This window comes from Eschrichtius robustus, chromosome 6 (assembly GCF_028021215.1).
Source record: "Eschrichtius robustus isolate mEscRob2 chromosome 6, mEscRob2.pri, whole genome shotgun sequence".
Lineage (NCBI taxonomy): Eukaryota > Metazoa > Chordata > Mammalia > Artiodactyla > Eschrichtiidae > Eschrichtius > Eschrichtius robustus.
The window spans coordinates 11,575,336-11,600,818 of record NC_090829.1 but is presented as its reverse complement, the minus strand read 5'-3'; the positions used below and the strand labels follow the sequence as shown (position 1 = coordinate 11,600,818).

The following is a 25,483-nucleotide window of genomic DNA, read 5'->3' as shown; positions in this document are numbered from 1 at the left end:
TAATTTTCTTGTTTCTAGTCGTGGGCTTTTCTTTTCTGCTTAGAGAAGTTCATTTAGCATTTGGTGCAAAGCTGATCTGGTGGTGGTGAATTCTCTTAGCTTTTGCTTGTCTGTAAAGCTTTTGATTTCTCCGTCAAATCTGAATGAGAGCCTTGCTGAATAGAGAATTCTTGGTTGTAGGTCCTAGCCTTTCATCACTTTAAATATATCGTGCCCCTCCCTTCTGGCCTGCAGAGCTTCTGCTGAGAAATCAGCTGATAACCTTATGGGAGTTCCCTTGTATGTTATTTGTTGCTTTTCCCTTATTGCTTTTAATATTTTTTCTTGGTCTTTAATTTTTGTCAGTTTGACTACTATGTGTCTTGGCATGTTCCTCTTTGGGTTTATCCTGCCTGGGACTCTCTGTGCTTCCTGGACTTGGGTGACTGTTTTCCTGTCCCATGTTAGGGAATTTTTCAGCTATTACTGTTCAAATATTTTCTCAGGTCTTTTCTCTCTCTCTTCTCCTTCTGGGACCCCTATAATGCAAATGTTGGTGCATTTAATGTTGTCCCAGAGGTCTCTTAGACTGTCTTCATTTCTTTTCATTCTTTTTTCCTTTATTCTGTTCTGTGGCAGTGATTTCCACCATTCTGTCTTGCAGCTCACTTATCCGTTCTTCTGCCTCAGTTACTCTGCTATTGATTCCTCTTAGTGTATTTTTCATTTCAGTTATTGTATTGTTCATCTCTGTTTGTTTGTTCTTTAGTTCTTCTAGGTCTTTGTTAAACATTTCTTGCATCTTCTCAATCTGTGCCTCCATTCTTTTTCTGAGATCTTGGATCATCTTCACTATCGTTACTCTGAATTCTTTTTCTGGCAGATTGCCTATCTCCACTTACTTATTTGTTCTTCTGGGGTTTTATCTTCTTCCTTCATCTGGGACATATTCCTCTGCTGTTTCATTATGTCTGACTTTTTATGATTGTGGTTTCTGCTCTGCAGGCTCACGGATTGTAGCTCTTCTTGCTTCTGCTGTCTGCCCGCTGGTGGACGAGGCTATCCAAGAGGCTTGTGCAGGCTTCCTGATGCGAGGGGCTGGTTCCTGCCCACTGGTGGGTGGAGCTGGGTCTTGTCCCTCTGGTGGGCAGGGTTGTGCTCAGGAAGACTTTAAGCCGCCTGTCTGTTGATGGGTGGGGCTGTGTTCTCACCCTGTTGGTTGTCTGGCCTGAGGCATCCCAGCACTGGGGCCTATAGGCTGTTGGGTGGGGCTAGGTCTTGGGGAGGAAATGGCAGCCTCCAGGAGGGTTCATGCCAATGAGTACATGCCAGAACTGCTGCTTCCAGTGTCTTTGTCCCCACAGTGAGCCACAGCTGCCCCCTGCCTCCACAGGAGACCCTCCAATACTAGCAGGTAGGTCTGTCTCAGTCTCTTATGAGGTCACTGGTTTTTCCCCTGGGTCCCGGTGCCCATGTGACTTTGTGTGCACCCTCCAAGAGTGGAGTTTCCGTTTCCCCCAGTCCTGTGGAAGTCCTGCAATCAAATTCCATTGGCCTTCAAAGCCAGATTCTCTGGGGGCTCCACCTTCCATTGCCAGACCCCCAGGCTGGGAAGCCTGACGTGGGGCTCAGGACTTTCACTCCTGTGGGAGAACTGCTGTTGTATAATTGTTTTCCAGTTTGTGGGTCGCCCACCCAGCGGGTATGGGATTTGATTTTATTGCAATTGCGCCCCTCCTACCATCTTGTTGTGGCTTCTTCTTTGTCTTTGGATGTAGGGTATCTTTTTTGGTAGGTTCCAGTGGTTTTTTTGTCAATGGTTGTTCAGTTGTGATTTCGGTGTTTTTGTAAGAAGGGGTGAGCTCACGTCCTTCTACTCTGCCATCTTGCTGGCCGTAACTAAGAAGCCCTCAGGCAGATGGCTTCTGGCAGGGCTGTACCTGGAATTCAATGACATCAGCAGGAATCGTCTCTCCTGACCTCTTGGCTCTGCTTACTGGTGTCATCCTCACTCAGGTGGCTCTGCCTTTATTTTATGACCGCAAGATGGGCACTAACTGCCACAGGCTGACCCACCTGTCTTTTTTTGCATCTTTACTCCCCCCATCACTGCACGATGGCTGACCCAGTCTCACCTCAAATCTTTTACCTCCAGCATCTATTTTGCCTGGAACATCCCTTTGTGGCTCTTGTTTCAAATATCCATGACGGGGACTCTGATGGCCCTACACATTTTTTCCAGCCAAGTGACAGGTCACTGGGGTCACTGGGGTGGCTGTGCAGACCCGCCCGGGACCAGGCCCAATCTTCAGCAGAATCTCAGTGTGTTACCAGCTCCACTGAGGCTATGGGAGAAGGTTCTCCGGAACGGGGCAAGGGCAGGCAGACCCTCTAAATTAGTTAAATAGAGCACAGAAGCAAGAAGTTTTAAGGTGTAGGTCTAATGGAAGAGGAGGTTCTGCAAAGAAAAGCGTAGGTGAGGAAGGCTGGAAAGTTAGTTTGGGGCTAGATCGTGCAGTTTTGGATCCCCCACCAAAGGGTTTGGGCTTTATTCAAAATGTAGTAGGGGGGCTTCCCTTGTGGCGCAGTGGTTAAGAATCCACCTGCCAATGCAGGGGACACAGGTTCAAGCCCTGGTCCGGGAAGATCCCACATGCCGTGGAGCAACTAAGCCCGTGCGCCACAACTACTGAGCCTGTGCACCACAACTACTGAGCCTGCTCTCTAGAGCCCGCGAGCCACAACTGCTGAGCCTGCATGCCACAACTACTGAAGCCTGTGCGCCTAGAGCCTGTGCTCCGCAACAAGAGAAGCACCGCAATGAGAAGCCCACGCACCGCAACGAAGAGTAGCCCCCGCTCGCCGCAACTAGAGAAAGCCCACGCACAGCAACGAAGACCAATGCAACCAAAAATAAATAGATAGATAAGAGGGTTAACATAAATTAAAAAAAAAAATGTAGTAGGGAGCCACAGAAGATGCTGAGTGAAGGAGTAATAGGATCAACACGGTGCTGGGAAAGACGGTGTAGGGGCAAGGTGGGCAAGGAGAGCTCAGAGAACGGCAGGGAGCGAGCAGGCTGCAGGTCGGGTGTGGAGATATCCTGTCAGGGCCTGCGCTGGCATGCAAGCAGTGAGGGCCGGAAGGAAGGGGCCAACACAAACATCCTGGGGAGAAAGAAACTGGGGGGTCAGTGCACTGCAGGGGTGAAAGAGGAGGAAGGATCAGGGTGATTTTGATGTTGCAGGGCACCTGGGGCAACAGTGGTTAAAGTCTAAGATGGAATAGTCAGAGAAGGCACTGGTTTGTGAGGAAAGCTTCCAGCTTTAGTGTGAGACATTTGTTCATCTGTGCTTGTGCTTTGCCAGGCACTGGACTAGGCCTTGTGGGGGCAGAGCAGTCCCTAAATGTGCCCCTGCCTGTAGGCAGCTGCCGCGCCCTCTGCTCAGGGCCCACTTTGCCCTCCCGCACCCAGCCCCGTCCTGGAGACTCTTACTCTACAGCAAGAACTGTCAGGTTCACCCTCCACCAATAAGCTTTCCTCGATTCCCAGGCCAAGACGGAGGGATCCTGCTATGCTTTCTCGGGGTTTACCCCATGTTAGCTCTTATCCATGGGGTGTTTCCTTGTGCTCTCTGTGAGGATGGGCGTCAGTTTTGATCCATAGGGTCTAGCACAGCACCTGGCATACACTGGATGTTCCGAAAATGTTTGCTGAATTAATTTTTAAAATTTACTACATGCCACGCACCATTTAAATGCTTCACACATATAAATTCACCTAATCCTCAAAGCAACCCTGAGAGTTAAGTACTATTATTACCATGATCATCATTCCCATTTTACAGATCCAGTAGCTGATGCAAAGAGGTGAAGCAACTTGCCCAAGGTCATACAACTAGTAAGCAACAGAGCCAGGATTTGAACTCTGGTTCCAGAGTCCTTCCTGTTGATCTGGACACTATGACTGCATTTATGTGGAAATAAAGATCGGGAGCTAAGAAGAAGGCCAGGGGTTCCTGGAACAACCACCTGAGATAGAAAGTGCCTCATCACCATGAGGGAGGACGCGTACTAGGGGACCCATCGGCATCTCGGTAAGAGGCGGTGAGAAAGGATTTATTCTAGGAGTTGGGCTTTTGCTACGTGATGCTGGGGGGAGCTTATGGGGAAGCCAAGTTTGGCCTTGCTCTGGACTGGCTGCTGTCAGGACATGAGGGTTAGTCTATGACTGCATCTTTTTTTAAAAAAAATAAATAAATTTATTTATTTATTTGTTTGGCTGTGTTGGGTCTTCGTTGCTGTGCGTGGGCTTTCTCTAGTTGCGGCGAGCGGGGGCTACTCTTCGTTGCGGTGCGCAGGCTTCTCATTGCGGTGGCTTCTCTTGTTGCGAAGCACAGGCTCTAGGCGTGCGGGCTTCAGTAGGTGTGGCACACAGGCTCAGCAGTTGTGGCTCGTGGGCTCTAGAGCGCAGGCTCAGTAGTTGTGGCACACGCGCTTAGTTGCTCCGCGGCATGTGGGATCTTCCCGGACCAGGGCTTGAACCCGTGTCTCCTGCATCGGCAGGCAGATTCTTAACCACTGGACCACCAGGGAAGTCCTGTGGCTACATCTTAATTCTCATCCAGAAGAAGAGGAGACAGGAGCTGTGGGCATAAAGCAGCAGCACAGTTTCCCACGTGAGCAAGGACAGAGGGCCTGCTGGCTGGGGGATAGTCTTGTTGTGTCCGTGTCTGGCATGGTGACAGAGTAGCCTTGCTTTTATCTTGATCCATCACGGTCACAGAGTGGCCCTGTCAGCTGTCGTTCTGTGAGGTTGTCTGTGTCCAACAAGAGGAGCTGCGGCCAAGCCGGAGGGCAGGCAGCTGGGTCGCCGTGTTGTTACAAGACTTGACGTCAGCAGCAATGGCACTCCTCTCCCCGTTTCTCCAAGTTTCTCTCCTAGAGTGTAAGCTGCTGTGGCTGGCATGGGGCAGGCGGGCAGCTCTCCAGAGCCCTTCCCCGGCCCCAGCTGCAGCCTCTCCTTCGCCTCAGTTGGGCCTCAGCGAGGGCTGAGCTGTGGTTCTCCTCACGGCCTCTCCCAGCCAGGGGCACCTGGGGGGCGGCAGGTGTGCGTGCCGAAAGCGCACTGCTCATCACTCCTGTTTCCAGACCATATAGGGCCCCAGTGCTTCCTGCAGTCCGCACCCTCTGCAGCCTCCACTAATGAAAGACACTGGCTCCTTAGAGCCATCCCTCCTTCACTCCCTCCTGGAGGCTGGAGCTCCCTTAGGGAAGACACACTATCAGTTGCTTCCCCTGCTGAGGCTACTGCATTGTCCACCCTTCCCCCTCCCTCTGTCCCCTCCCCCTCCCCCCACTTCATTTTCAGCAGGTGAGGACCATCTATTTCTGCCTGCCCCCAGCTCCCTGGAGAGGTTTGTTTTTAGCACCGTCTAGTTTATTTCCAGCTCATTCCAGCTCAGAATATTTCCATCAGGTGGATGTGTTTGGGAACAGCTTCCCCTTGCCTCTTCCTCGCAATCACTAAAACAGGCCTTCACATGTCTATTTTGGTGTCATCTGAGTGGCCTGCGGGTCTCCCCGGACTAGGCTGCCTCCGTGGAATCATGTCTGAGCCCGGGTCCAGCCTGGAAAGCCCCAGAGGCTCTGTTGTAATGGAAACAATCCTGTGTGTGTGTGTGTGTGTGTGTGTGTACACGGCGCCTGCAGAAACCTGGGTGCCCCACGTGGCTCAGCCCCAGGCAGCTGCCTTGGAAATGCCAGCCCCCATGGAATTTTGGGACTGCCTGCCCTGACTTACAGACACCAAAGCCATTTTGTGCGTGGCCGCTGCAGTGCCACATCACAGGTAGAAACAATGCTGAGTGTAATGCAGGCTTTCGGCAAACATTTGGGTTTTCTTATTTTTGCTGTTGTTGATGCTGTTTCTGCCCTTTGGACAAACTACGCACTTGAGTCTGGTGCATATCCTTGGAAAGTGATTCACTCCGACCTGCTCTTGGAAACATAGGCACTTGGATCAAAGTGTGAGTCCAGGTGCACGTGACCATGGGACCCAGCGCGACTCCCTTCTTCAACTTGAGGCTCCCCATCTGCACCACAAGGAATTTGGCCCAAACCACCTCCAAAGTCCTTTTTTAACACATATGACCCCAGGATCACCACTGTGTCCCTCTGGGTCTCTCACTCACCAGACCAGCCTATCAGTAGGGCACCAGAGACAGCCTTTTCTGTTTCTGCCCCCTTTTTTTGCATCAAGCAGCAACCCCTCAAATCAAGCAAATGTGTCATTAGAAGGCAGCAAAGGAAAGACGTGACACACACATCCTGCCTTTGCAGGTTGGGAAAATTACAGGTGCAGCCACGCACTAACTGCTCCACAGCTGCTAGGGCTCATTACTTCCGCCCCCTCCGCTCTGGGCCTCCCCTGCCTGTTGGAACTTGCGCTCGCAAGAGCCCGAGGAGAGGAGAGGTGAGGGCACACGCTCGTGGCATCACTAAGGGTTCTGACCGTGAGTCAGATGGCTCAGCTACAGCCAAGTTCTCACCCTGACCAGCAGCAGTTCGCCTGGTTTTCCCCGATTCACAGATTCCAGAGAAGGCTGCACCTTACAACTTTCCTCACACCAGCCCCACTCATACCACATACACCTTGAGAAAAATATTCTGATCCTAGAGCTTGAAGGTATTTGAACTCCTCTGAAAGACCCTGTTAGGAGTTTGCTGTCTTGCGATTTGACTGAGCTGCGATTTGACTGAGCAGGCCTTGGGGGGCAGGTGAGGACACAGCCTACAGAGAAGACATTTGCCCCTGGGATGACAGTGAGCTGCATGACCCAGCCTGGAGCTGCCAGCCAGCCTGGAGGAAGATGGAGAGTGTCTTGGCCACCCGGTGCCAGGGTGGCCCCGGACCACAGAACACCATACTACTTCAAAGCCAAGGGAGCAGCAGCTGCCAGCCTGCCACTCAAGGTCACACACACACAAACACACACACACACACACACGTGCGCCAAGATCCCCATCAATTCCAATGTCAAACCCCTTTACGTTGCAATTCCAACACCGGCGGAGGAGTTTAAAATTTAAAGGCTGCTGAAACCTCCAGAACAAGTTTGCTTTCCAAGAGTCTTTTTTCCAAAACAACACACACACACACACACACACACACACACACACACACACACACACACACTCACACAACTCACCCAAGCAGCAAGCTGAGTAACAGAGCAGTCCTGAAATGGTGAGCAGATGAGTGAGGCTGAGGGATGGGCCCGTCATCATGGGCAAGGCCCCGGCGGACTGGCCGGGGGACACCCGCTGGAGGCTGGCTGAGATTTGTCACGCCCCCAGCGCTCCCAGCGCCTGGCCTGTTGGGCATTTGGGGTGGGAGTCGGCCAATCCCTGCTTTGGTGTCGCTTCTGCCCCAGATGCCAGGGGTCCGGAGGCCAGTCCTGAGCTCCCGGGAGCAGGAACGGGAGGCAGAGCTCTGGTCTCTCAGGAGGATGCACTGGGGATGGCTTGGGAGAGGAAGAGTTCCCCAGGGAGAGCCCAGGGGAGGAGGTGGGGCTGGAGCCCAGGATACTGATGCCCCTGCAGCAGAGGGGAAACGGAGGGTAACCCGTTAAACAGGCTGCTTTGCACTCTGGCAAGCCTCACAGGGCCATCCTCACTGTCACCCCAGCCGCGGTGGGAGTGGGGTTGGGGGGAGTCTGCCCGCCTCGGCTCCAGGGAAGGTCTGTTGCTTCACCACATCTATGCCAGTGCTGGCAACAAAGCTAAACTTAATTTTTTAAATATGTATTTATATATATATTTCCAAACGGCCCATGAGGCAAACTTTTTTAGATGAAGCTTCCCTGTAAAATGATTAAGTGACATATACCAGATACACGTGGAAATCTGTCTGACACTTTATAGGCACCCAATGCACAAGCATGCACACAAACATACAGAATATTCTAGATCATAAAAGCAGTAAGCACTGCTGTTTTAACCAGCTTAGTAAGGACCATGAGCTATAGCAGGAGTTGGCAAACTTTTTCTGGAAAGGGCCGGATAGTGTTTTAGGCTCTACGGGCCTCATGGCCTCTGCTGCAACGCAACTCTGCCATGGTGCATGAAAGCAGCATAAACACAGGTAGGAATGCATGTGGCCATGTTGCAATGAAACTTTATTTACAAAAATAGGAGGCAAGCTGGATTTGGTCCCCAGGCTGTAGTTTGCCGACCACTGAGCTACAACCTTCAAAAGAAAGCATACTTCTTGTATTCATTCATTCATCTGCTGTTTCATTCATTCAGAAATACACAGTGATTGAGTGCCAAATGCCTGCAAGACACAATGACTAGACATAGTCCCTGCCCTCGGAACGTCTCAGTCAGTGTTGTGGAAAGAGTACAGGCCCTAGAGTCGGGCAAACTTGGGCTGCAGCCCTGCTTTTGCCACTTACTGGCTATCTGAACTTGAGGAAGTTACTCACTCTCTCAGAGTCTCGGCTTACTTACCTGTCGAGTGGGTATGGCGAAACTCACCTAGCTCATTCGTTGTAAGGATTAGAGCAAGGCTTTTGGAGTTCCTAGCACAGAATAGGGGCTCCTTTATCAACATTTTCATAGATAACTTGTATGAGGTGGAAAAATAAAAGCGGCTAACATGGGGCTGGGGTGTCTGGAGGGATTTACAAGAAGAAATGATGGGTACCAGTTGGGGCAGGGGATACAAGTGAGAAATCAGGGAAAGCTTCCTGGAGGAGGTGGCATCTGAGCTATGCTTTGAAAGTAGAGAAGATCTGCTGGGGAACTTCCCTGGTGGTCCAGTGGGTAAGACTCCACACTTCCAGTGCAGAGGGCCCGGGTTCGAGCCCTGCTTGGGGAACTAGATACCACATGCATGCCACAACTAAATGCTGCAACTAAGAGTGCACATGCCTCAACTAAGAAGTCCGCATGCTGTGGCTAAAAGATCCCGCATGCCACAACTAAGACCCAGTGCAGCCAAAATAAATAAATAAATAAATAAATATTAAAAAGTATATATATCTGCTGGTACCATGATGGGAGGAATGAGGGAGGAGAGGGTTAGGCTCTGTTCCTTCTCTGGAGCATTTCCCTCTGTTCGCAGAAACATCAGGGAAGACAGCACAGAGGGCACGGAGTCCTGAAACCCAGCCCAGGGCAGAAAGGTCTTCCGCGTCACATTTACCCACATCCCCCGGTGCCAGGGCCTGTTCCTGCAGCTCATCAATTTTTCAAGCCTCATTTCAAAAACCCTTAGAGATGGAAGTTTTGCCATTTTAAGCACCTGAAGCATTTATTTTTTTACCAATCCACATCAAACTTCTCCTCGAAAGGCTTACACAAGTAAACCACTCAGCTATAACTTTGTTTCATGATTCTCAGAACGAAGGTGGCTGACTAGAGGATCACTGAGGTCCTGTCCAGCCCTGCAGGTGTCCGCGTCTCTACTCCCAACCTAATGTCTCAGGCTCACCAATGTCTCTTTCTGTCTCCCTCCTTCTGCGACTCTCCTTCTTGCCTCGATCCCATTGTCTCTCTGTCTCGCTGTCTCTAACTTGGTCTCATTCTCTGTCTCCGTCTCTCCAGGCACTAGCAGTTGAATTTCCTTAAGTCAAATGCCTGGAGGTGTGCTCACTGCCTAACTGCCCCTCAGCCAAGCGTGCCAGCTTGAGATCAGGAGTCCTGGCCTCCAGTCCTGTGTGGCCAGTAACTTGCGGTGTGACCTTGGAGAACTCACATCCGTGCTGGGTGTTGGTTTTCCCAAATGTAAATGGGAGCGTTGGACCAGATGCGCTCTAAGCCCATTCCAGCCCCGGTTTCTCTCAGGGGAGGTGGCTCCTGAGACCCTCCTCTCCTCTCCCCTGGAGAGCAGTCCTTGCCCTCAACGCAGCCTCTTGTTGGCCCAAGCACCAGCTCACCCAGCAGAGCTGCCTGCAAAATCTAATTCATAGTAAAAGTTTCCGGGGCCTTCCTGCAGCTGTCAGCAGGTGTCATATTCACAGTATTTTGTCTTAATTGCAGCTCTGGGATTCATCACCCAGGCCAGAAGACCTTTCTGGAATACTGCCTCCCAGGCACCAGGCCAGCACCCCTGTCCCCACTGCTGCCACATGCAGGCCTGTTTCCTGCTGAGCCCCCCAAAGTGGAGTCTGCTTTGCATCTTCCCCTGGCCGTGTCTCCCACCCCTGCTGCCCAGAGAGGCTGTGTGGCCTGCCTAACTCGGCACCCTTCCCAAGGACTCAGACTCCCCAGAAGTAGGCTGGAGGACCTGGGGTCTGTCTTCTCACTGCCAGACACGCTCTCCTTGACCAAACTTTGGTCAGGCTCTGAACCAGGCCCCCACCTTGGGCTTCCTTGCTGAGTCCAGTTTTAGCAAGAAGCCTGCTAAGTCAGTTTAGAGAGAATCGCCACCCTTGATATCTGTTCACCCTTGATATCTGATCAAATTCCTCACCTCCCCCATCCCTGATATCTTATCACCTGGCCTGCCTTCAGCGAGAATCCTGTTAAGTGGCTTTAGCAAGATTCCCCCTACCCCTGAGGTCTCTTGGTAATTTTCCATCTACCAACCCCTCAACCTGCTCCTTGACTACAAATCCCCACTTGTTCCTGTTCAATTCAGAATTGAGCCCAATCTCTCTCCCCTCTTGAGAGAGTCTTGCCACCCACGGCAATAGTCTCCATCAAGGTCTCCCTTACTCTTTCAACAAGCATCAGAATCATTTTTTCTTTGACACAGACCCAATGTTTTGCCCACAGCAGAGCCCTGTAACAGATCCCACTTCAGCCACAAACACTTATTGAACACGTACTATGTGTCAAACCCTTGCTATGCCACCAGGATGGAGAGCAAAAAAGGCCCACCGTCTAGCCTCTGGAGGGCAAAGAGTTTTCATATCACCTGCTAACGCCAACGATTGGTGCAGATTTCCTGGAACACTGTGTTAAGAAGGACTCTGGGGAAAGAGGGTCACGACTTATTGGTATTGCCTCCCAGAGATGAGAGAAAGGAGTGGCATCTGCGCTGCTTACTTGCTGGGCCTTGTTTAGCAAAATCCATGAAACAATGAAAACACCGGACTCAGCACATCCCACGCATTATCGCACTGAATCCTCAGAGTAGATTACCCTAGATCTACAGAGGAGAAATCTGTACATTTCAGATTGGTCCAGGCCACACGGCTAGGACTGGGGTCAGAGTTCAACAGGACTCTCGTGCAGCCCTGGGAGAAGGTGGCCTCCTGGTGGCCGCTTCCCCAGCCCCGGGGATGGCTCCCCGTCAGACCGCCCTCCCCGCTCCTGCTGCTTTCCCTGCTCTTGTGGGCCAGGCGGCTCCCCTACGACCTGACCCTTCCCTGGTGGCTGGCTTTCTCTACTCTTAACCCCCAGCCGCTGACTTTACATCCCAGGACCTCCTCAGAGTTGGGGCTGTGAGGAGAAGGCTGGAACTCCCCCAGAATGTGTGCTCCCCGCCACCCCACAGGCCAGAGCTATCCCTGAGAAGCGGTGGTGCTGCCCAGCTCCCCCACAGTGAGGGTAGCTGGGGCGTGTGGCTACATGACTCTTCCCACCAATGGTTCTGCCTGGATGCAGAAGACTCCAGCCCTGGGCGATGCTGGAGCCAGGACGGAAAGGGCCTGCATCTCTGGATGCCAGTGAGGAGGCCGGCCACCCCCAACCAGGGCCACTGGACTCTCGGGCGAGCAGAAAATGAATTTTGACTAGACGAAGTCACTGACATGTTGGCGTTTGTTTGTCACAGCAGGTGGCATTACCCCAACCGGGGGTGAAGCGCCAGCCACAGGAACATTCGTGAGCATTCGGTACCCTTCCCTGGTCCCCACAGCCACTGCACACGGTGATATCAGTATCATCAGCCTCGTCTCCAGATGATGGTCAAGATCTAAGGATACGCCTGAGGTCACACACAGCCGGTAGGTAGTTGGCCAGATGTCTTGAATTGAAGACATCAGCTGAATCCAGATGTCTGACCCTGGAGACTTCTGGAGGTGACCAGCACAAAGTGGTGACCTTGTCCCACACCCTCACCAGCCGGCGAGAATGAGCAGGGAACCTCAGAAAAACGCAGGTGTGTCCCAGCCAGCTGGGCTTGGAGGCATTTCCGACACCCAGTCCCATGTCTTTTTAACCAAACCTCATGATCACTCATCTTCAGGTCCTAGTTTCCTGTTTGGTAAATGCAATCCGACCTCCCTGACTATCCTGGCCGCAGAGAGGGTTCAGTCATGTGTGCATTTACTTTCTCTGTTGAATAGTTTACTCTTCAAGGTGGGCAAGGGATCTGCAACTCATTTTGAAATTCATTGAATAAAATAAGGTGGATAAACAGACAGAGGATAGAGTAAATATAGCAAAATGATAACGACTGCTGAATCTATGTTCTGGGTGTATTTGTTTGCTAGGGCTGACATAGCAAAGTACCTGGGAGGCTGAAATAACAGAAATACATTTTTCACAGTTTGGGAAATTAGACGTCCAAGACAAAGGCGTCAGAAGGTTCGGTTTCTTCCAAGGCTTCTCTCCTTGGCTTGCAGATGGTTACCTTCTCCCTGTGTCCTCACATGGCCTTTGCTCTTTTCAAGCATCCCCGGTGTCTCTTTGTGTGTCCAGATCTCCTCTTCTTATAAGGACACCAGTCAGATTAGACCAGAGCCACCCCTATGGCCTCACTTAACCTTAGTCACCTCTCTAAAGGCCTATCTCCAAATACAGTCACATGCTGAGGTAATGGGGGTTGGGACTCCAATATATGCATTTTGGGGGAGGGGGGAGATGCAAGGCAGCCCATAACAGTAGGCATACCGGTGTTCCCTGGACAATTCTTTCCACTTTTTTTTTAATGTTTGGGATTTTCCCTAATAAAAAAGAATAAACTTTAAAAAATTTAAGTAGGCAACAGAGAACCAGAAGTTACCTCCACAGGGTTAGGATTGGGGGTGGGCCATCCAACACCTTTGCTAGCAAATATCTGGGCGCTCTGGAGCTGCACACAGAACCAGGACACCAGTGTCACCTGGAGGAGCCTGTAGCCATTAATCAGGAGACCTTGAGCAAGTAACCAAATCCTCAGGAAAGACATGAGGTGGACATCCCCTTCTGCACCCCATCCCCCCGATAAGGCTACCCAAGCCACAAGGATGAAGGAAAATCACCTCACACTGTCCATTAATTTGTAGTAAGTCATGTATCAGAAGTGACTCCTTTGTGCATAGATCTAAGGAGACAAACCCATCTCTCCTTCCTCCCACAAGAGAATTTTTTGGATGTTATCTAAAGGAAGGCATCTGCTTTTCTGAGTTCAAGTTCTAATTTGACCAAATGGCATGTGGTAAATGGAGAGGAAGAAGGAGGCAATGTTATTAGGAGCTGAGGGAACATCAAGAAACCTCCTCAGGGCTGGATGTGCCTTGGCTCTGAATTTGATTATGGCGGCCAGGATAAATCAGTGAGTCCTATTAACTCTTCTGCTTTGGCTTGATGGGGGAGGCCAAGTTTCTAGAGTTATTCGGGAGATCTGGCCACAGGTCAGAGATGAAACCCTCCAGCTGCATTGAGCCCAAAGGGTGGGCTGTTTCCAACATGTGCTGACAACTGGGGCTGAGTGGAAAGACCCTGTATTTCCACCAGATATGTTCCCACGCCTTCATTTATCCATGGTGACATTTTAGCTCTACGGACACTTGTGATTCAAAACCTTGTGGCTCACTTAGCCCTTTCCCTAGAGCCTCCATCCCTGCCCCACTACCTCCAGTAATTGTTATCTGAGGGTCCACAGCAGGTGGGAAAGAGGGAAGCAGGGTCCCTGTGTGCCCGTGGCTGCCCACTGGCACAGTGAACACTTCTACCCATTGGTCTCATGAGTCACTGAAATCCCTGGATTCCAGAAAGTGGGGGACCTTGGGTTGACCCCCTTGAACTCAATTGAGCAATAGAGCTTACTGACTGAACAAGTTGGCAAAAGGAACCTTATAAACACTGCTATAACTATGTGATTCTACCATTCTGGAAATTCTCTGAGATCTCAATTCCCTTTGCTAATTTGGGTCTAACAGATTTTTAAAGACAGAAAAGTCCTATCCTGTGCTCCAGATGAGAGGCTCTGTTTTGTATGTCTATATGGGATTTTTGCCTAATTGTTTAGAAAAGGTAATACATTCATGTGATTCAAAATTCAAAAAGTATAAATGCGTATACTTGAAAACTCTCCTACCCTGTCCCAGTTCCAATTATTTATTATCCATTAGTCTCCTGTGTATTCTTCCATGAATATTTTCTGCATACAGAAGCAAATAAGCAGGTATAATATTTCCCTCTCTTGCTCAAATGGTTACCTGTAATATATTACTATACCTGTGATACTTCACAGTATTTCTAAAAGTATTCTGTATTACTGCATAAAATGCATACACATTCCCTCCTATGGCTATGTAATATTCCTTCATTTGGAAGAACCATAATTTGTTCACCCTGCCCTGTACTAACATGCATTTGGGTGATTTGCAAACATTTGATGATATAAACAATGATACACCAAAAATTTATATGGAATTATAACAGACCCAGAATTGCTAGAGCAATCCTGAGGAAAAAAAACAAAGCAGGAGGCATAACTCTCCCAGACTTCAGACAATACTACAAAGCTACAGTAATCAAAACAGTGTGGTATTGATACAAAAACAGGCATAACGATCAACATAACAGAATAGAGAGCCCAGAAATAAACCCACACACCTACAGTCAATTAATCTTCAACAAAGGAGGCAAGAATATAAAAAGGGAAAAAAACAGTCTCTTCAACAAGCGGTGCTGGGAAAGTTGGACAGCTGCATGTAACTCAATGAAGTTAGAACACACCCTCACACCCTACAAAAATAAACTCAAAATGGCTTAAAGACTTAAACATAATACATGACAGCATAAAACTCCTAGAAGAGGACATAGGCAAAACATTCTCTGACATAAATTGTGTCAATGTTTTCTTAGGTCAGTCTCCCAAGGCAATAGAAATAAAAACAAAACTAAACAAATAGGACCTAATCAAACTTACAAGGTTTTGCACAGCAAAGGAAGCCATTAAAAAAAAAAAAAGAAAAGACAACCTATGGAATGGGAGAAAATATTTGCAAATGATGCTACAGACAAGTGCTTAATCTCTAGAATACACAAACAGCTGATACAACTCAACAACAACAACAACAACAAAACAAACAACCCAATCGAAAAATGGGCAGAAGACCTTAATACACATATCTCCAAAGAAGACATACAGATGGCCAACAAGCACGTGAAAAGCTCCTCAACATCACTAATTATTAGAGAAATGCAAATCAAAACTAAAATGAGGTACCACCACACACCAGTCAGAATAGCCATCATTTAAAAGTCTACAGGAGAGGATTAACCAAGATGGCGGAGTAGAGGACGTGCTCTCACTCCCTCTTGCGAGAGCACCAGAATCACAACTGGCTGCTGGACAATCATCGACAGGAAGACACTGGACTTCACCAAGGAGGATACCCCACGTCCAAGGACAGAGGAGAAGCCACAGTGAGACGGTAGGAGGGGTGCAATCAGAGTAAAATCAAATCCAATAACTGCTGGGTGGGTGACTCACAGACTGGCGAGCACTTATACCACAGAAGTCCACCCACTGGAGTGAAGGTTCTGAGCCCCACGTCAGGCTTCCCAACCTGGGGGTCCAGCAACAGGAGGAGGAATTCATAGAGAATCAGACTTTGAAGCCTAGTGAGAATTGATTGCAGGACTTCGACAGGACTGGGGGAAACAGAGACCCCACTCTTGGAGGGTGCACACAAAATAGTGTGTGCATCGGGACCCAGGGGAAGGAGCACTGACCCTGGGGGAGACTGAACCAGACGTACCTGCTGGTGTTGGGGGATCTCCTGCAGAGGCGGGGGCTGGCTCTGTTTCACCATGGGGACAAGGACACTGGCAGCGGAGGTTCTGGGAAGTACTCCTTGGCGTGAGCCCTCACAGAGTCTGCCATTAGCCCCACCAAAGAGCCCAGGTAGGCTCCAGGGTTGGGTTGCCTCAGGCAAAACAACCAACAGGGAGGGAACCCAGCCCCACCCATCAACAGTCAAGTGGATTAAAGTTTTACGGAGCTCTGACCGCCACAGCAACAGTCAGCTCTACCCACCACCAGAGCCTCCCATCAAGCCTCTTACATAGCCTCAACCACCAGAGGGCAGACAGCAGAAGCAAGAAAAACTACAGTCCTGCAGCCTTCAGAAGAAAAACCACATTTACAGAAAGATAGACAAGATGAAAAGGCAGAGGGCTATATACCAGATGAAGGAACAAGAAAAAACCCCAGAAAAACAACTAAATGAAGTGGAGATAGGCAAGCCTCCAGAAAAAGAATTCAGAATAATGATAGTGAAGATGATCCAGGACCTCGGAATAAGAATGGAGGCAAAGATTGAGAAGATGCAAGAAATGATTAACAAAGACCTAGAAGAATTAAAGAACAAACAAACAGAGATGACCAACACAATAACTGAAATGAAAACTACACTAGAAGGAATCAATAGTAGAATAACTGAGGCAGAAGATCGGATAAGTGACCTGGAAGACAGAATGGTAGAATTCACTGCTGCGGAACAGACTAAAGAAAAAAGAATGAAAAGAAATGAAGACAGCCTAAGAGACCTCTGGGACAACATAAAAACACAACAACATTCGCATTATAGGGGTCCCAGAAGGAGAAGAGAGTGAGAAAGGACCTGAGAAAATATTTGAAGAGATTATAGTCAAAAACTTCCCTAACATGGGAAAGGAAATAGCCACCCAAGTCCAGGAAGCGCAGAGAGTCCCATACAGAATAAACCCAAGGAGAAGCATGACGAGACACATAGTAATCAAATTGGAAAATTTAAAGACAAAGAAAAATTATTGAAAGCAGCAAGGGAAAAACGACAAATAACATACAAGGGAACTCCCATAAGGTTAACAGCTGATTTCTCAGCAGAAACTCTACAAGCCAGAAGGGAGTGGCATGATATACTTAAAGTGATGAAAGGGAAGAACCTACAACCAAGATTACTCTACCCGGCAAGGATCTCATTCAGATTTGATGGAGAAATCAAAAGCTTTACAGACAAGCAAAAGCTAAGAGAATTCAGCACCACCAAACCAGCTCCACAACAAATGTTAAAGGAACTTCTCTAAGTGGGAAACACAAGAGAAGAAAAGGACCTACAAAAACAAACCCAAAACAATTAAGAAAATGGTCATAGGAACATACATATCGATAATTACCTTAAACGTGAATGGATTAAATGCTCCAGCCAAAAGACACAGGCTTGCTGAATGGATACAAAAACAAGACCCATAAATATGCTATCTACAAGAGACCCACTTTAGACCTAGGGACACATACAGACTGAAAGTGAGGGGATGGAAAAAGATATTCCATGCAAATGGAAATCAAAAGAAAGCTGGAGTAGCTATACTCATATCAGATAAAATAGACTTTAAAATAAAGAATGTTACAAGAGACAAGGAAGGACACTACATAATGATCAAGGGATCAATCCAAGAAGAAGATATAACAATTATAAATATATATTCACCCAACATAGGAGCACCTCAATACATAAGGCAACTGCTAACAGCTATAAAAGAGGAAATTGACAGTAACACAATAATAGTGGGGGACTTTAACACCTCACTTACACCAATGGACAGATCATCCAAAATGAAAATAAATAAGGAAACAGAAGCTTTAAATGACACAATAGACCAGATAGATTTAATTGATATTTATAGGACATTCCAGCCAAAAACAGCAGATTACACGTTCTTCTCAAGTGCACACGGAACATTCTCCAGGATAGATCACATCTTGGGTCACAAATCAAGCCTCAGTAAATTTAAGAAAATTGAAATCATATCAAGCATCTTTTCTGACCACAACGCTATGAGATTAGAAATGAATTACAGGGAAAAACACATAAAAAAGACAAACACATGGAGGCTAAACAATACGTTACTAAATAACCAAGAGATCACTGAAGAAATCAAAGAGGAAATCAAAAAATACCTAGAGACAAATGACAATGAAAACACGACGACCCAAAACCTATGGGAAGCAGCAAAAGCAGTTCTAAGAGGGAAGTTTATAGCTATACAAGCCTACCTAAAGAAACAAGAAAAATCTCAAGTAAACAATCTAACCTTACACCAAAAGAAACTAGAGAAAGAAGAACAAACAAAACCCAAAGTTAGCAGAAGGAAAGAAATCATAAAGATCAGAGCAGAAATAAATGAAATAGAAACAAAGAAAACAATAGCAAGGATCAATAAAACTAAAAGCTGGTTCTTTGAGAAGATAAACAAAATTGATAAGCCATTAGCCAGACTCATCAAGAAAAAGAGGGAGAGGACTCAAATTAATAAAATCAGAAATGAAAAAGGAGAAGTTACAACAGACACTGCAGAAATACAAAGCATCCTAAGAGACCACTACAAGCAACTTTATGCCAATAAAATGGACAACCTGGAAGAAATGGACAAATTCTTAGAAAGGTATAACCTTCCAAGACTGAACCAGGAAGAAGCAGAAAATATGAACAGACCAATCACAAGTAATGAAATTGAAACTGTGATTAAAAATCTTCCAACAAACAAAAGTCCAGGACCAGATGGCTTCACAGGTGAATTCTATCAAACATTTAGAGAAGAGCTAACACCTATCCTTCTCAAACTCTTCCAAAAAATTGCAGAGGAAGGAACACTCCCAAACTCATTCTATGAGGCCACCATCACCCTGATACCAAAACCAGACAAAGACACTACAAAAAAAGAAAATTACAGATCAATATCACTGATGAATATAGATGCAAAAATCCTCAACAAAATACTAGCAAACAGAATCCAACAACACTTTAAAAGGATCATACACCACGATCAAGTGGGATTTATCCCAGGGATGCAAGGATTCTTCAATATACGCAAATCAATCAATGTGATACACCATATTAACAAATTGAAGAAGAAAAACCATATGATCATCTCAATAGATGCAGAAAAAGCTTTTGACAAAATTCAACACCCATTTATGATAAAAACACTCCAGAAAGTGGGCGTAGAGGGAACCTACCTCAACATAATAAAGGCCATATATGACACACCCACAGCCAACATCATTCTCAATGGTGAAAAACTGAAAGCATTTCCTCTAAGATCAGGAACGAGACAAGGATGTCCACTCTCACCACTATTATTCAACATAGTTTTGGAAGTCCTAGCCACAGCAATCAGAGAAGAAAAAGAAATAAAAGGAATACAGATTGGAAGAGAAGAAGTAAAACTGTCACTGTTTGCAGATGACATGATACTATACATAGAGAATCCTAAAACTGCCACCAGAAAACTGCTAGAGCTAATCAATGAATTTGGTAAAGTTGCAGGATACAAAATTAATGCACAGAAATCTCTTGCATTCCTATACACTAATGATGAAAAACCTGAAAGAGAAATTATGGAAACACTCCCATTTACCATTGCAACAAAAAGAATCAAATACCTAGGAATAAACCTACCTAGGGAGACAAAAGACCTGTATGCAGAAAACTATAAGACACTGATGAAAGAAACTAAAGATGCTACCAACAGATGGAGAGATATACCATGTTCTTGGATTGGAAGAATCAACATTGTGAAAATGACTGTACTACCCAAAGCAATCTACAGGTTCAATGCAATCCCTATCCAATTACCAATGGCATTTTTTACGGAGCTAGAACAAATCATCTTAAAATTTGTATGGAGACACAAAAGACCCCGAATAGCCAAAGTAGTCTTGAGGCAAAAAAACGGAGCTGGAGGAATCAGACTCCCTGACTTCAGACTATACTACAAAGCTACAGTAATCAAGACAATATGGTACTGGCACAAAAACAGAAACATAGATCAATGGAACAAGATAGAAAGCCCAGAGATAAACCCACGCACCTATGGTCAACTAATCTATGACAAAGGAGGCAAAAATATACAATGGAGAAAAGACAGTCTCTTCAATAAGTGGTGCTGGGAAAACTGGACAGCTACATGTAAAAGAATGAAATTAGAATACTCCCTAACACCATACACAAAAATAAACTCAAAATGGATTCGAGACCTAAATGTAAGACCGGACACTATAAAACTCTTAGAGGAAAACATAGGAAGGACACTCTTTGACATAAATCACAGCAAGATCTTTTTTGATCCACCTCCTAGAGTAATGGAAATAAAAACAAAAATAAACAAGTGGGACCTAATGAAACTTCAAAGCTTTTGCACAGCAAAGGAAACCATAAACAAGACGAAAAGACAACCCTCAGAATGGGAGAAAATATTTGCAAATGAATCAACGGACAAAGGATTAATCTCCAGAATATATAAACAGCTCATTCAGCTCAATATTAAAGAAACAAACACCCCAATCCAAAAATGGGCAGAAGACCTAAATAGACATTTCTCCAAAGAAGACATACAGACGGCTACGAAGCACATGAAAAGATGCTCACCATCACTAATTATTAGAGAAATGCAAATCAAAACTACAATGAGGTATCACCTCATACCAGTTAGAATGGGCATCATCAGAAAATCTACAAACAACAAATGCTGGAGAGGGTGTGGAGAAAAGGGAACCCTCTTGCACTGTTGGTGGGAATGTAAATTGATACAGCCACTATGGAGAACAGTATGGAGGTTCCTTAAAAAACTAAAAATAGAACTACCATACGACCCAGCAATCCCACTACTGGGCATATACCCTGAGAAAACCGTAATTCAAAAAGACACATGCACCCGAATGTTCATTGCAGCACTATTTACAATAGCCAGGTCATGGAAGCAACCTAAATGCCCATCAACAGACGAATGGATAAAGAAGAAGTGGTACATATATACAATGGAATATTACTCAGCCATAAAAAGGAACGAAATTCAGTCATTTGCTGAGACGTGGATGGATCTAGAGACTGTCATACAGAGTGAAGTAAGTCAGAAAAAAAAAACAAATATCGTATATTAACGCATGTATGTGGGACCTAGAAAAATGGTACAGATGAGCCGGTTTGCAGGGCAGAAGTTGAGACACAGATGTAGAGAACAGACATATGGACACCAAGGGGGGCAAACTGCGGTGGGGTGGGGATGGTGGTGTGCTGAATTGGGCGATTGGGATTGACATGTATGCACTGATGTGTATAAAATTGATGACTAATAAGAACCTGCAGTATAAACAAACAAACAAACAAAACAACTAATACTAAACTATCATTGGGTTATTTGTATGGAAATATGTTAATATAAATGTTTCAGACATTACATGAAATTTCTAAAAATCTTATATGTTCTGGTATAATAAGTCATAATCCTAGTTATTACTTTAAAATGTATATCTCAGAAATAACTAATTTTCTTGTCAACTGCATTATTATGAAGTTTCATCAAATCTTTAACCGTGGTCATTTTTAAGTCTTTTGTCATTTACAGACAGTTCTGGGTGTACTCTGATGCTTTTGTAAATATGTTCCTATAAAAGGGTTTCATCTTCAGGAAATTCATGGAAAAGACTCTGACAAGTACAGGTTTCTGGTAACTGACTGTACTGCTGAACTGAATGAATAAGCATTTTCAGAACTCTAATGAAAAACTGATGAACTCATAAAAGTGCTAACAAAAGATCAAGATAAAAAAAAATTAATTACATGGGACTGAGTGAACTGATGAGGATGAGTATAATTTTTGTGACTTTCTGTTTGAATTTAAAAAAAGAAAAAATCTCACAAGGACTCAGAGGCAAAGAATATACAAATCAATTTTCACTGCAAAGTAAAGGAGCTGTTACAGTGGAGGATTACTGGACTGAATGTCAATATTATGACATAGTATGAGTGTGTTTCATGTTTGGTAATTGCAATCATTGTTGCTTTTGTTGTGGTCATCCATGTACAATGCTTGGTGTCAGTCTCTTTATCTCTTGTAAAAATAAAATACAGTGTGTGTGTGTGAAAAAAAACAAACAAACAAAAGTAAACAAAATAAAACCAAAAAAAAAAGTCTACAAATAACAAATGCTGGAGAGGGTGTGGAGAAAAGGGAACCCTACTACACTGTTGGTGGGAATGTAAGTTGGTACAGCCACTATGGAGAACAGTATGGAGGTTCCTCAGAAAACTAAAAATAGAATTACCATATGATCCAGCAATCCCACTCCTGGGAATATACCGAGACAAAACTATAATTCAAAAAGATACATGCACCCCTATGTTCATAGCAGCACTATTCACAATAGCCAAGACATGGAAACAACCTAAACGTCCATCAACAGATGAATGGATAAAGAAGACGTACATATATACAATGGGATACTACTCAGCCATAAAAAAGAATGAAATAATGCCATCTGCAGCAACATGGATGCAACTAGAGATTATCATACTCAGTGAAGTAAGTCAGAAAGAGAAGGACAAATACCATATGATATCACTTACATATGGAATCTAAAATATAACACAAATGGGGACTTCCCTGGTGGTGCAGTAGTTAAGAATCCGCCTGCCAGTGCAGGGGACACGGGTTCGAGCCCTGGTCTGGGAAGATCCCACATGCCACGGAGCAACTAAGCCTTTGTGCCACAACTACTGAGCCTGCGAGCCACAACTACTGAAGCCCACGCACCTAGAGCCGTTGCTCTGCAACAAGAGAAGCCACCGCAATGAGAAGCCTGCACACCGCAACAAAGAGTAGTCCCCACTTGCCGCAACTAGAGAAAGCCCATGTGCAGCAACGAAGACCCAATGCAGACATAAATAAATAAATAAATACATATATTTATTTTAAATAAATAAATAAATAAAATATAACACAAATGAACTTATCTATGAAACAGAAACAGACTCACATAGAGAACAAACTTGTGGTTGCCAGGGGTGGGGGGAGGGGAAGGGATGGAGTGGGAGTTTGGGATTAGCAGGTGCAAACTATTATATACAGAATGGATAGACAACAAGGTCCTACTGTATAGCACAGGGAACTATATTCAATATCCTGGGATAAGCCATAATGAAAATAATATGAAAAAAGAATGTCTGAATGTGTATAACTGAGTCACTTTGCTGTACAGCAGAGACTGGCACAACATTGTAAATCAACTGCACTTCAAAAAAAAAAACACACAAAACAATGATACAGTAAAATAACCTTTTGCATGCATCTTTGTATATGTTGTTAAGCATGTCCATTGGAGGAATTTCTAGAATAGAATTGCTAGATCAAACAGTGTGTGCATTTGTAGTTTTTACACATTATGACTAATTCATCTCCACAAAGTCTCCATCAATTCACATTCCGTCCCACAAGCAAAGGATGAGGGTATCTATTTCCACATACCCTCACCAGCACATGTGATGTCAGACCTTTTGAATTTCACCCACCTGATGGATGAAAAATGGCACTTCAGTGTGGTTTTAATGTGCATTTCTCTTACGGTGAATGAGGCTGGGATATTTTCACACGTTTTAGAGCCATATGTATTTATTCCATTTTTCCATTAGGTTGTTGGTGTTCCATTATAAATTTTTTTAAAAAGCATCATTTTATTATATGACTTGCAGATATTTCCCCCGGTTTGTTTTGGCCTTTTGACATTGTTTTTTTAATTGTTTTTCCCATACACAAATTTTTTCTTTTTATCTGGTAGAATCGATTGTAGAAGCCTTTTTTTATGGCTTCTGGGTTCCCCCCCCCACTAAAATTACCCCCCAAATCCCCCAAGATTTCTTCTAATAATTTTATGCTTTCATATCTTATGTTTAAATCTTAATTCATTTGTGATTTATTCTGGTATAAGATGTAAGTGTGTTTGTTTGCTTTTTTTCCAGGAGACGTTTTATCTGTGACCTAAAGCAGGAAACAAAAACATTCTCTAAACTATGAAGCCTGCAAACATCAACTATCACAACACTCGGTGACATGAGTAACATGCACGGTAGGAGTGGGACTTGAGCCCAGATCAACTGTGTCCTTATCCTCACTGCTCTGTTCATTCAAATGCCAACCACCTGTGCACCCCAGATACTGCTACCGTGACCCACTTCACTTCTCATTTATTATTTCATCTGTGGTGTTTTTTTTTTTTTTTTTTTTTGGCTACACCATGAGGCATGTGGGATCTTAGTTCCCAGACCAGGGATCGAAACTGTGCCCCCTGCATTGAGAGCGCCAGAGTCTTAACCACTGGACCGCCAGGGAGGTCCCATCCATTTGTGTTATTTTAATGTCACAAACAGACTGTGGGCTCCTTGTGTTAGTTTGTCTTGTGAATCTTCTTGTTCAGTATAATAGTTAAGTATATAGTAGGAGGTGCAATAAAAATTGGTCATTTGATTGATGGGATGTGTATCAAAAGCTACATTTATCAAGTAATAGTCATAATTAATTTAGAGACAGAGACAGATTTAAACATGCTAATGATGATGATGAGGATGATGATGGTCTGAATCCATTCAAATGGATTTTATTGCCTCATGTAGGAAAAAAAAATCAAACAAAATGCAAAGTGGCAGCAGATGGTTATGCGGCCAGAAAACTGAGCATCTTTGTCAAGTCAGCCACCATTTGCTGGCATTCCGTTTGAAATTTTCATGTTTAATAATCTGCCTCTGATTTCCCAGGAGGACCCACACTGGCAGGCCTGGTGATTTGACACTGCTGTCCATTTTGAAGGGCGCAAGACTGTTATTCCATACAAGGCAGGTGCCGTGTGGACAGAGGGTCCCGTTCTCCTGACTCGGATGAACTGGATATGGGAAGTGACTTGTCTGCCAGCTGGATCCACACAGGGTTGCACAACTTCCAACGGGGGGAATGCCCTCAGGCTGCAGCGCTCTGGGGGCTCCGAGCGTGCTCACCCTGTCTGGGGAGGTGACAGCTTTCTCCCTCACAGCTCGGGGAGGCGCTGTGGGTGGACTTTGCCCATCAGCTCAGGACTCGGTAGCTAAGGCATCATGCCCAGGTGTGAGCCCATGCTTTCCAGATCGTGCCCTCCCAAGCTTCCTCCTTTGATTCTCACCACAACCCCTCGAACTACCCTCTATTATGCCCCCCTTTTCCAGGTGAGGAAAACTGAGGCTCTGACATTTAAGGTCCTATGGAGCTGGGCTTCTGAGCCCAGACCTCCGGTTCCAAAGCCCACGCACTGTGATGGTTCCCGCTCAGTGCAGGCTTTCGATGGAGACTCTGAATTCTGAAACTCTTCAGCACCAGGAGCAAACCTGTCCAGCCACTGAATAAGAGCAGGTGGGATTATAGTAAAAACGAATCATCCCGGGAGAAGGCAAGCAGCCTGGATTCCAACACTCTTACTGCCATTTGGCATAATGGTTGCAACTAGTGACCAAGAGCTTAACTATGTTCCAGGCACAGTGCAAAGCTCTGT

General features: G+C 45.8%; 1 protein-coding gene across 3 annotated transcripts in view; it reads right to left on the bottom strand.

Annotated features, from left to right (window-relative positions):
• Positions 1-25,483, bottom strand: part of COLQ (collagen like tail subunit of asymmetric acetylcholinesterase) — a 69,201-nt gene that overhangs the window by 33,921 nt on the left and 9,797 nt on the right. Inside the window, exon 1 of one of the 3 annotated variants that reach the window (XM_068545882.1) lies at positions 7,191-7,266. The exons of the other annotated variants lie outside the window; for them this stretch is intronic. Within the exon in view, the coding sequence (XP_068401983.1) occupies positions 7,191-7,266 (76 nt within the window). Of the gene's footprint in view, positions 1-7,190; positions 7,267-25,483 lie in introns of those variants that run through there. 3 annotated transcript variants of the gene reach the window in all.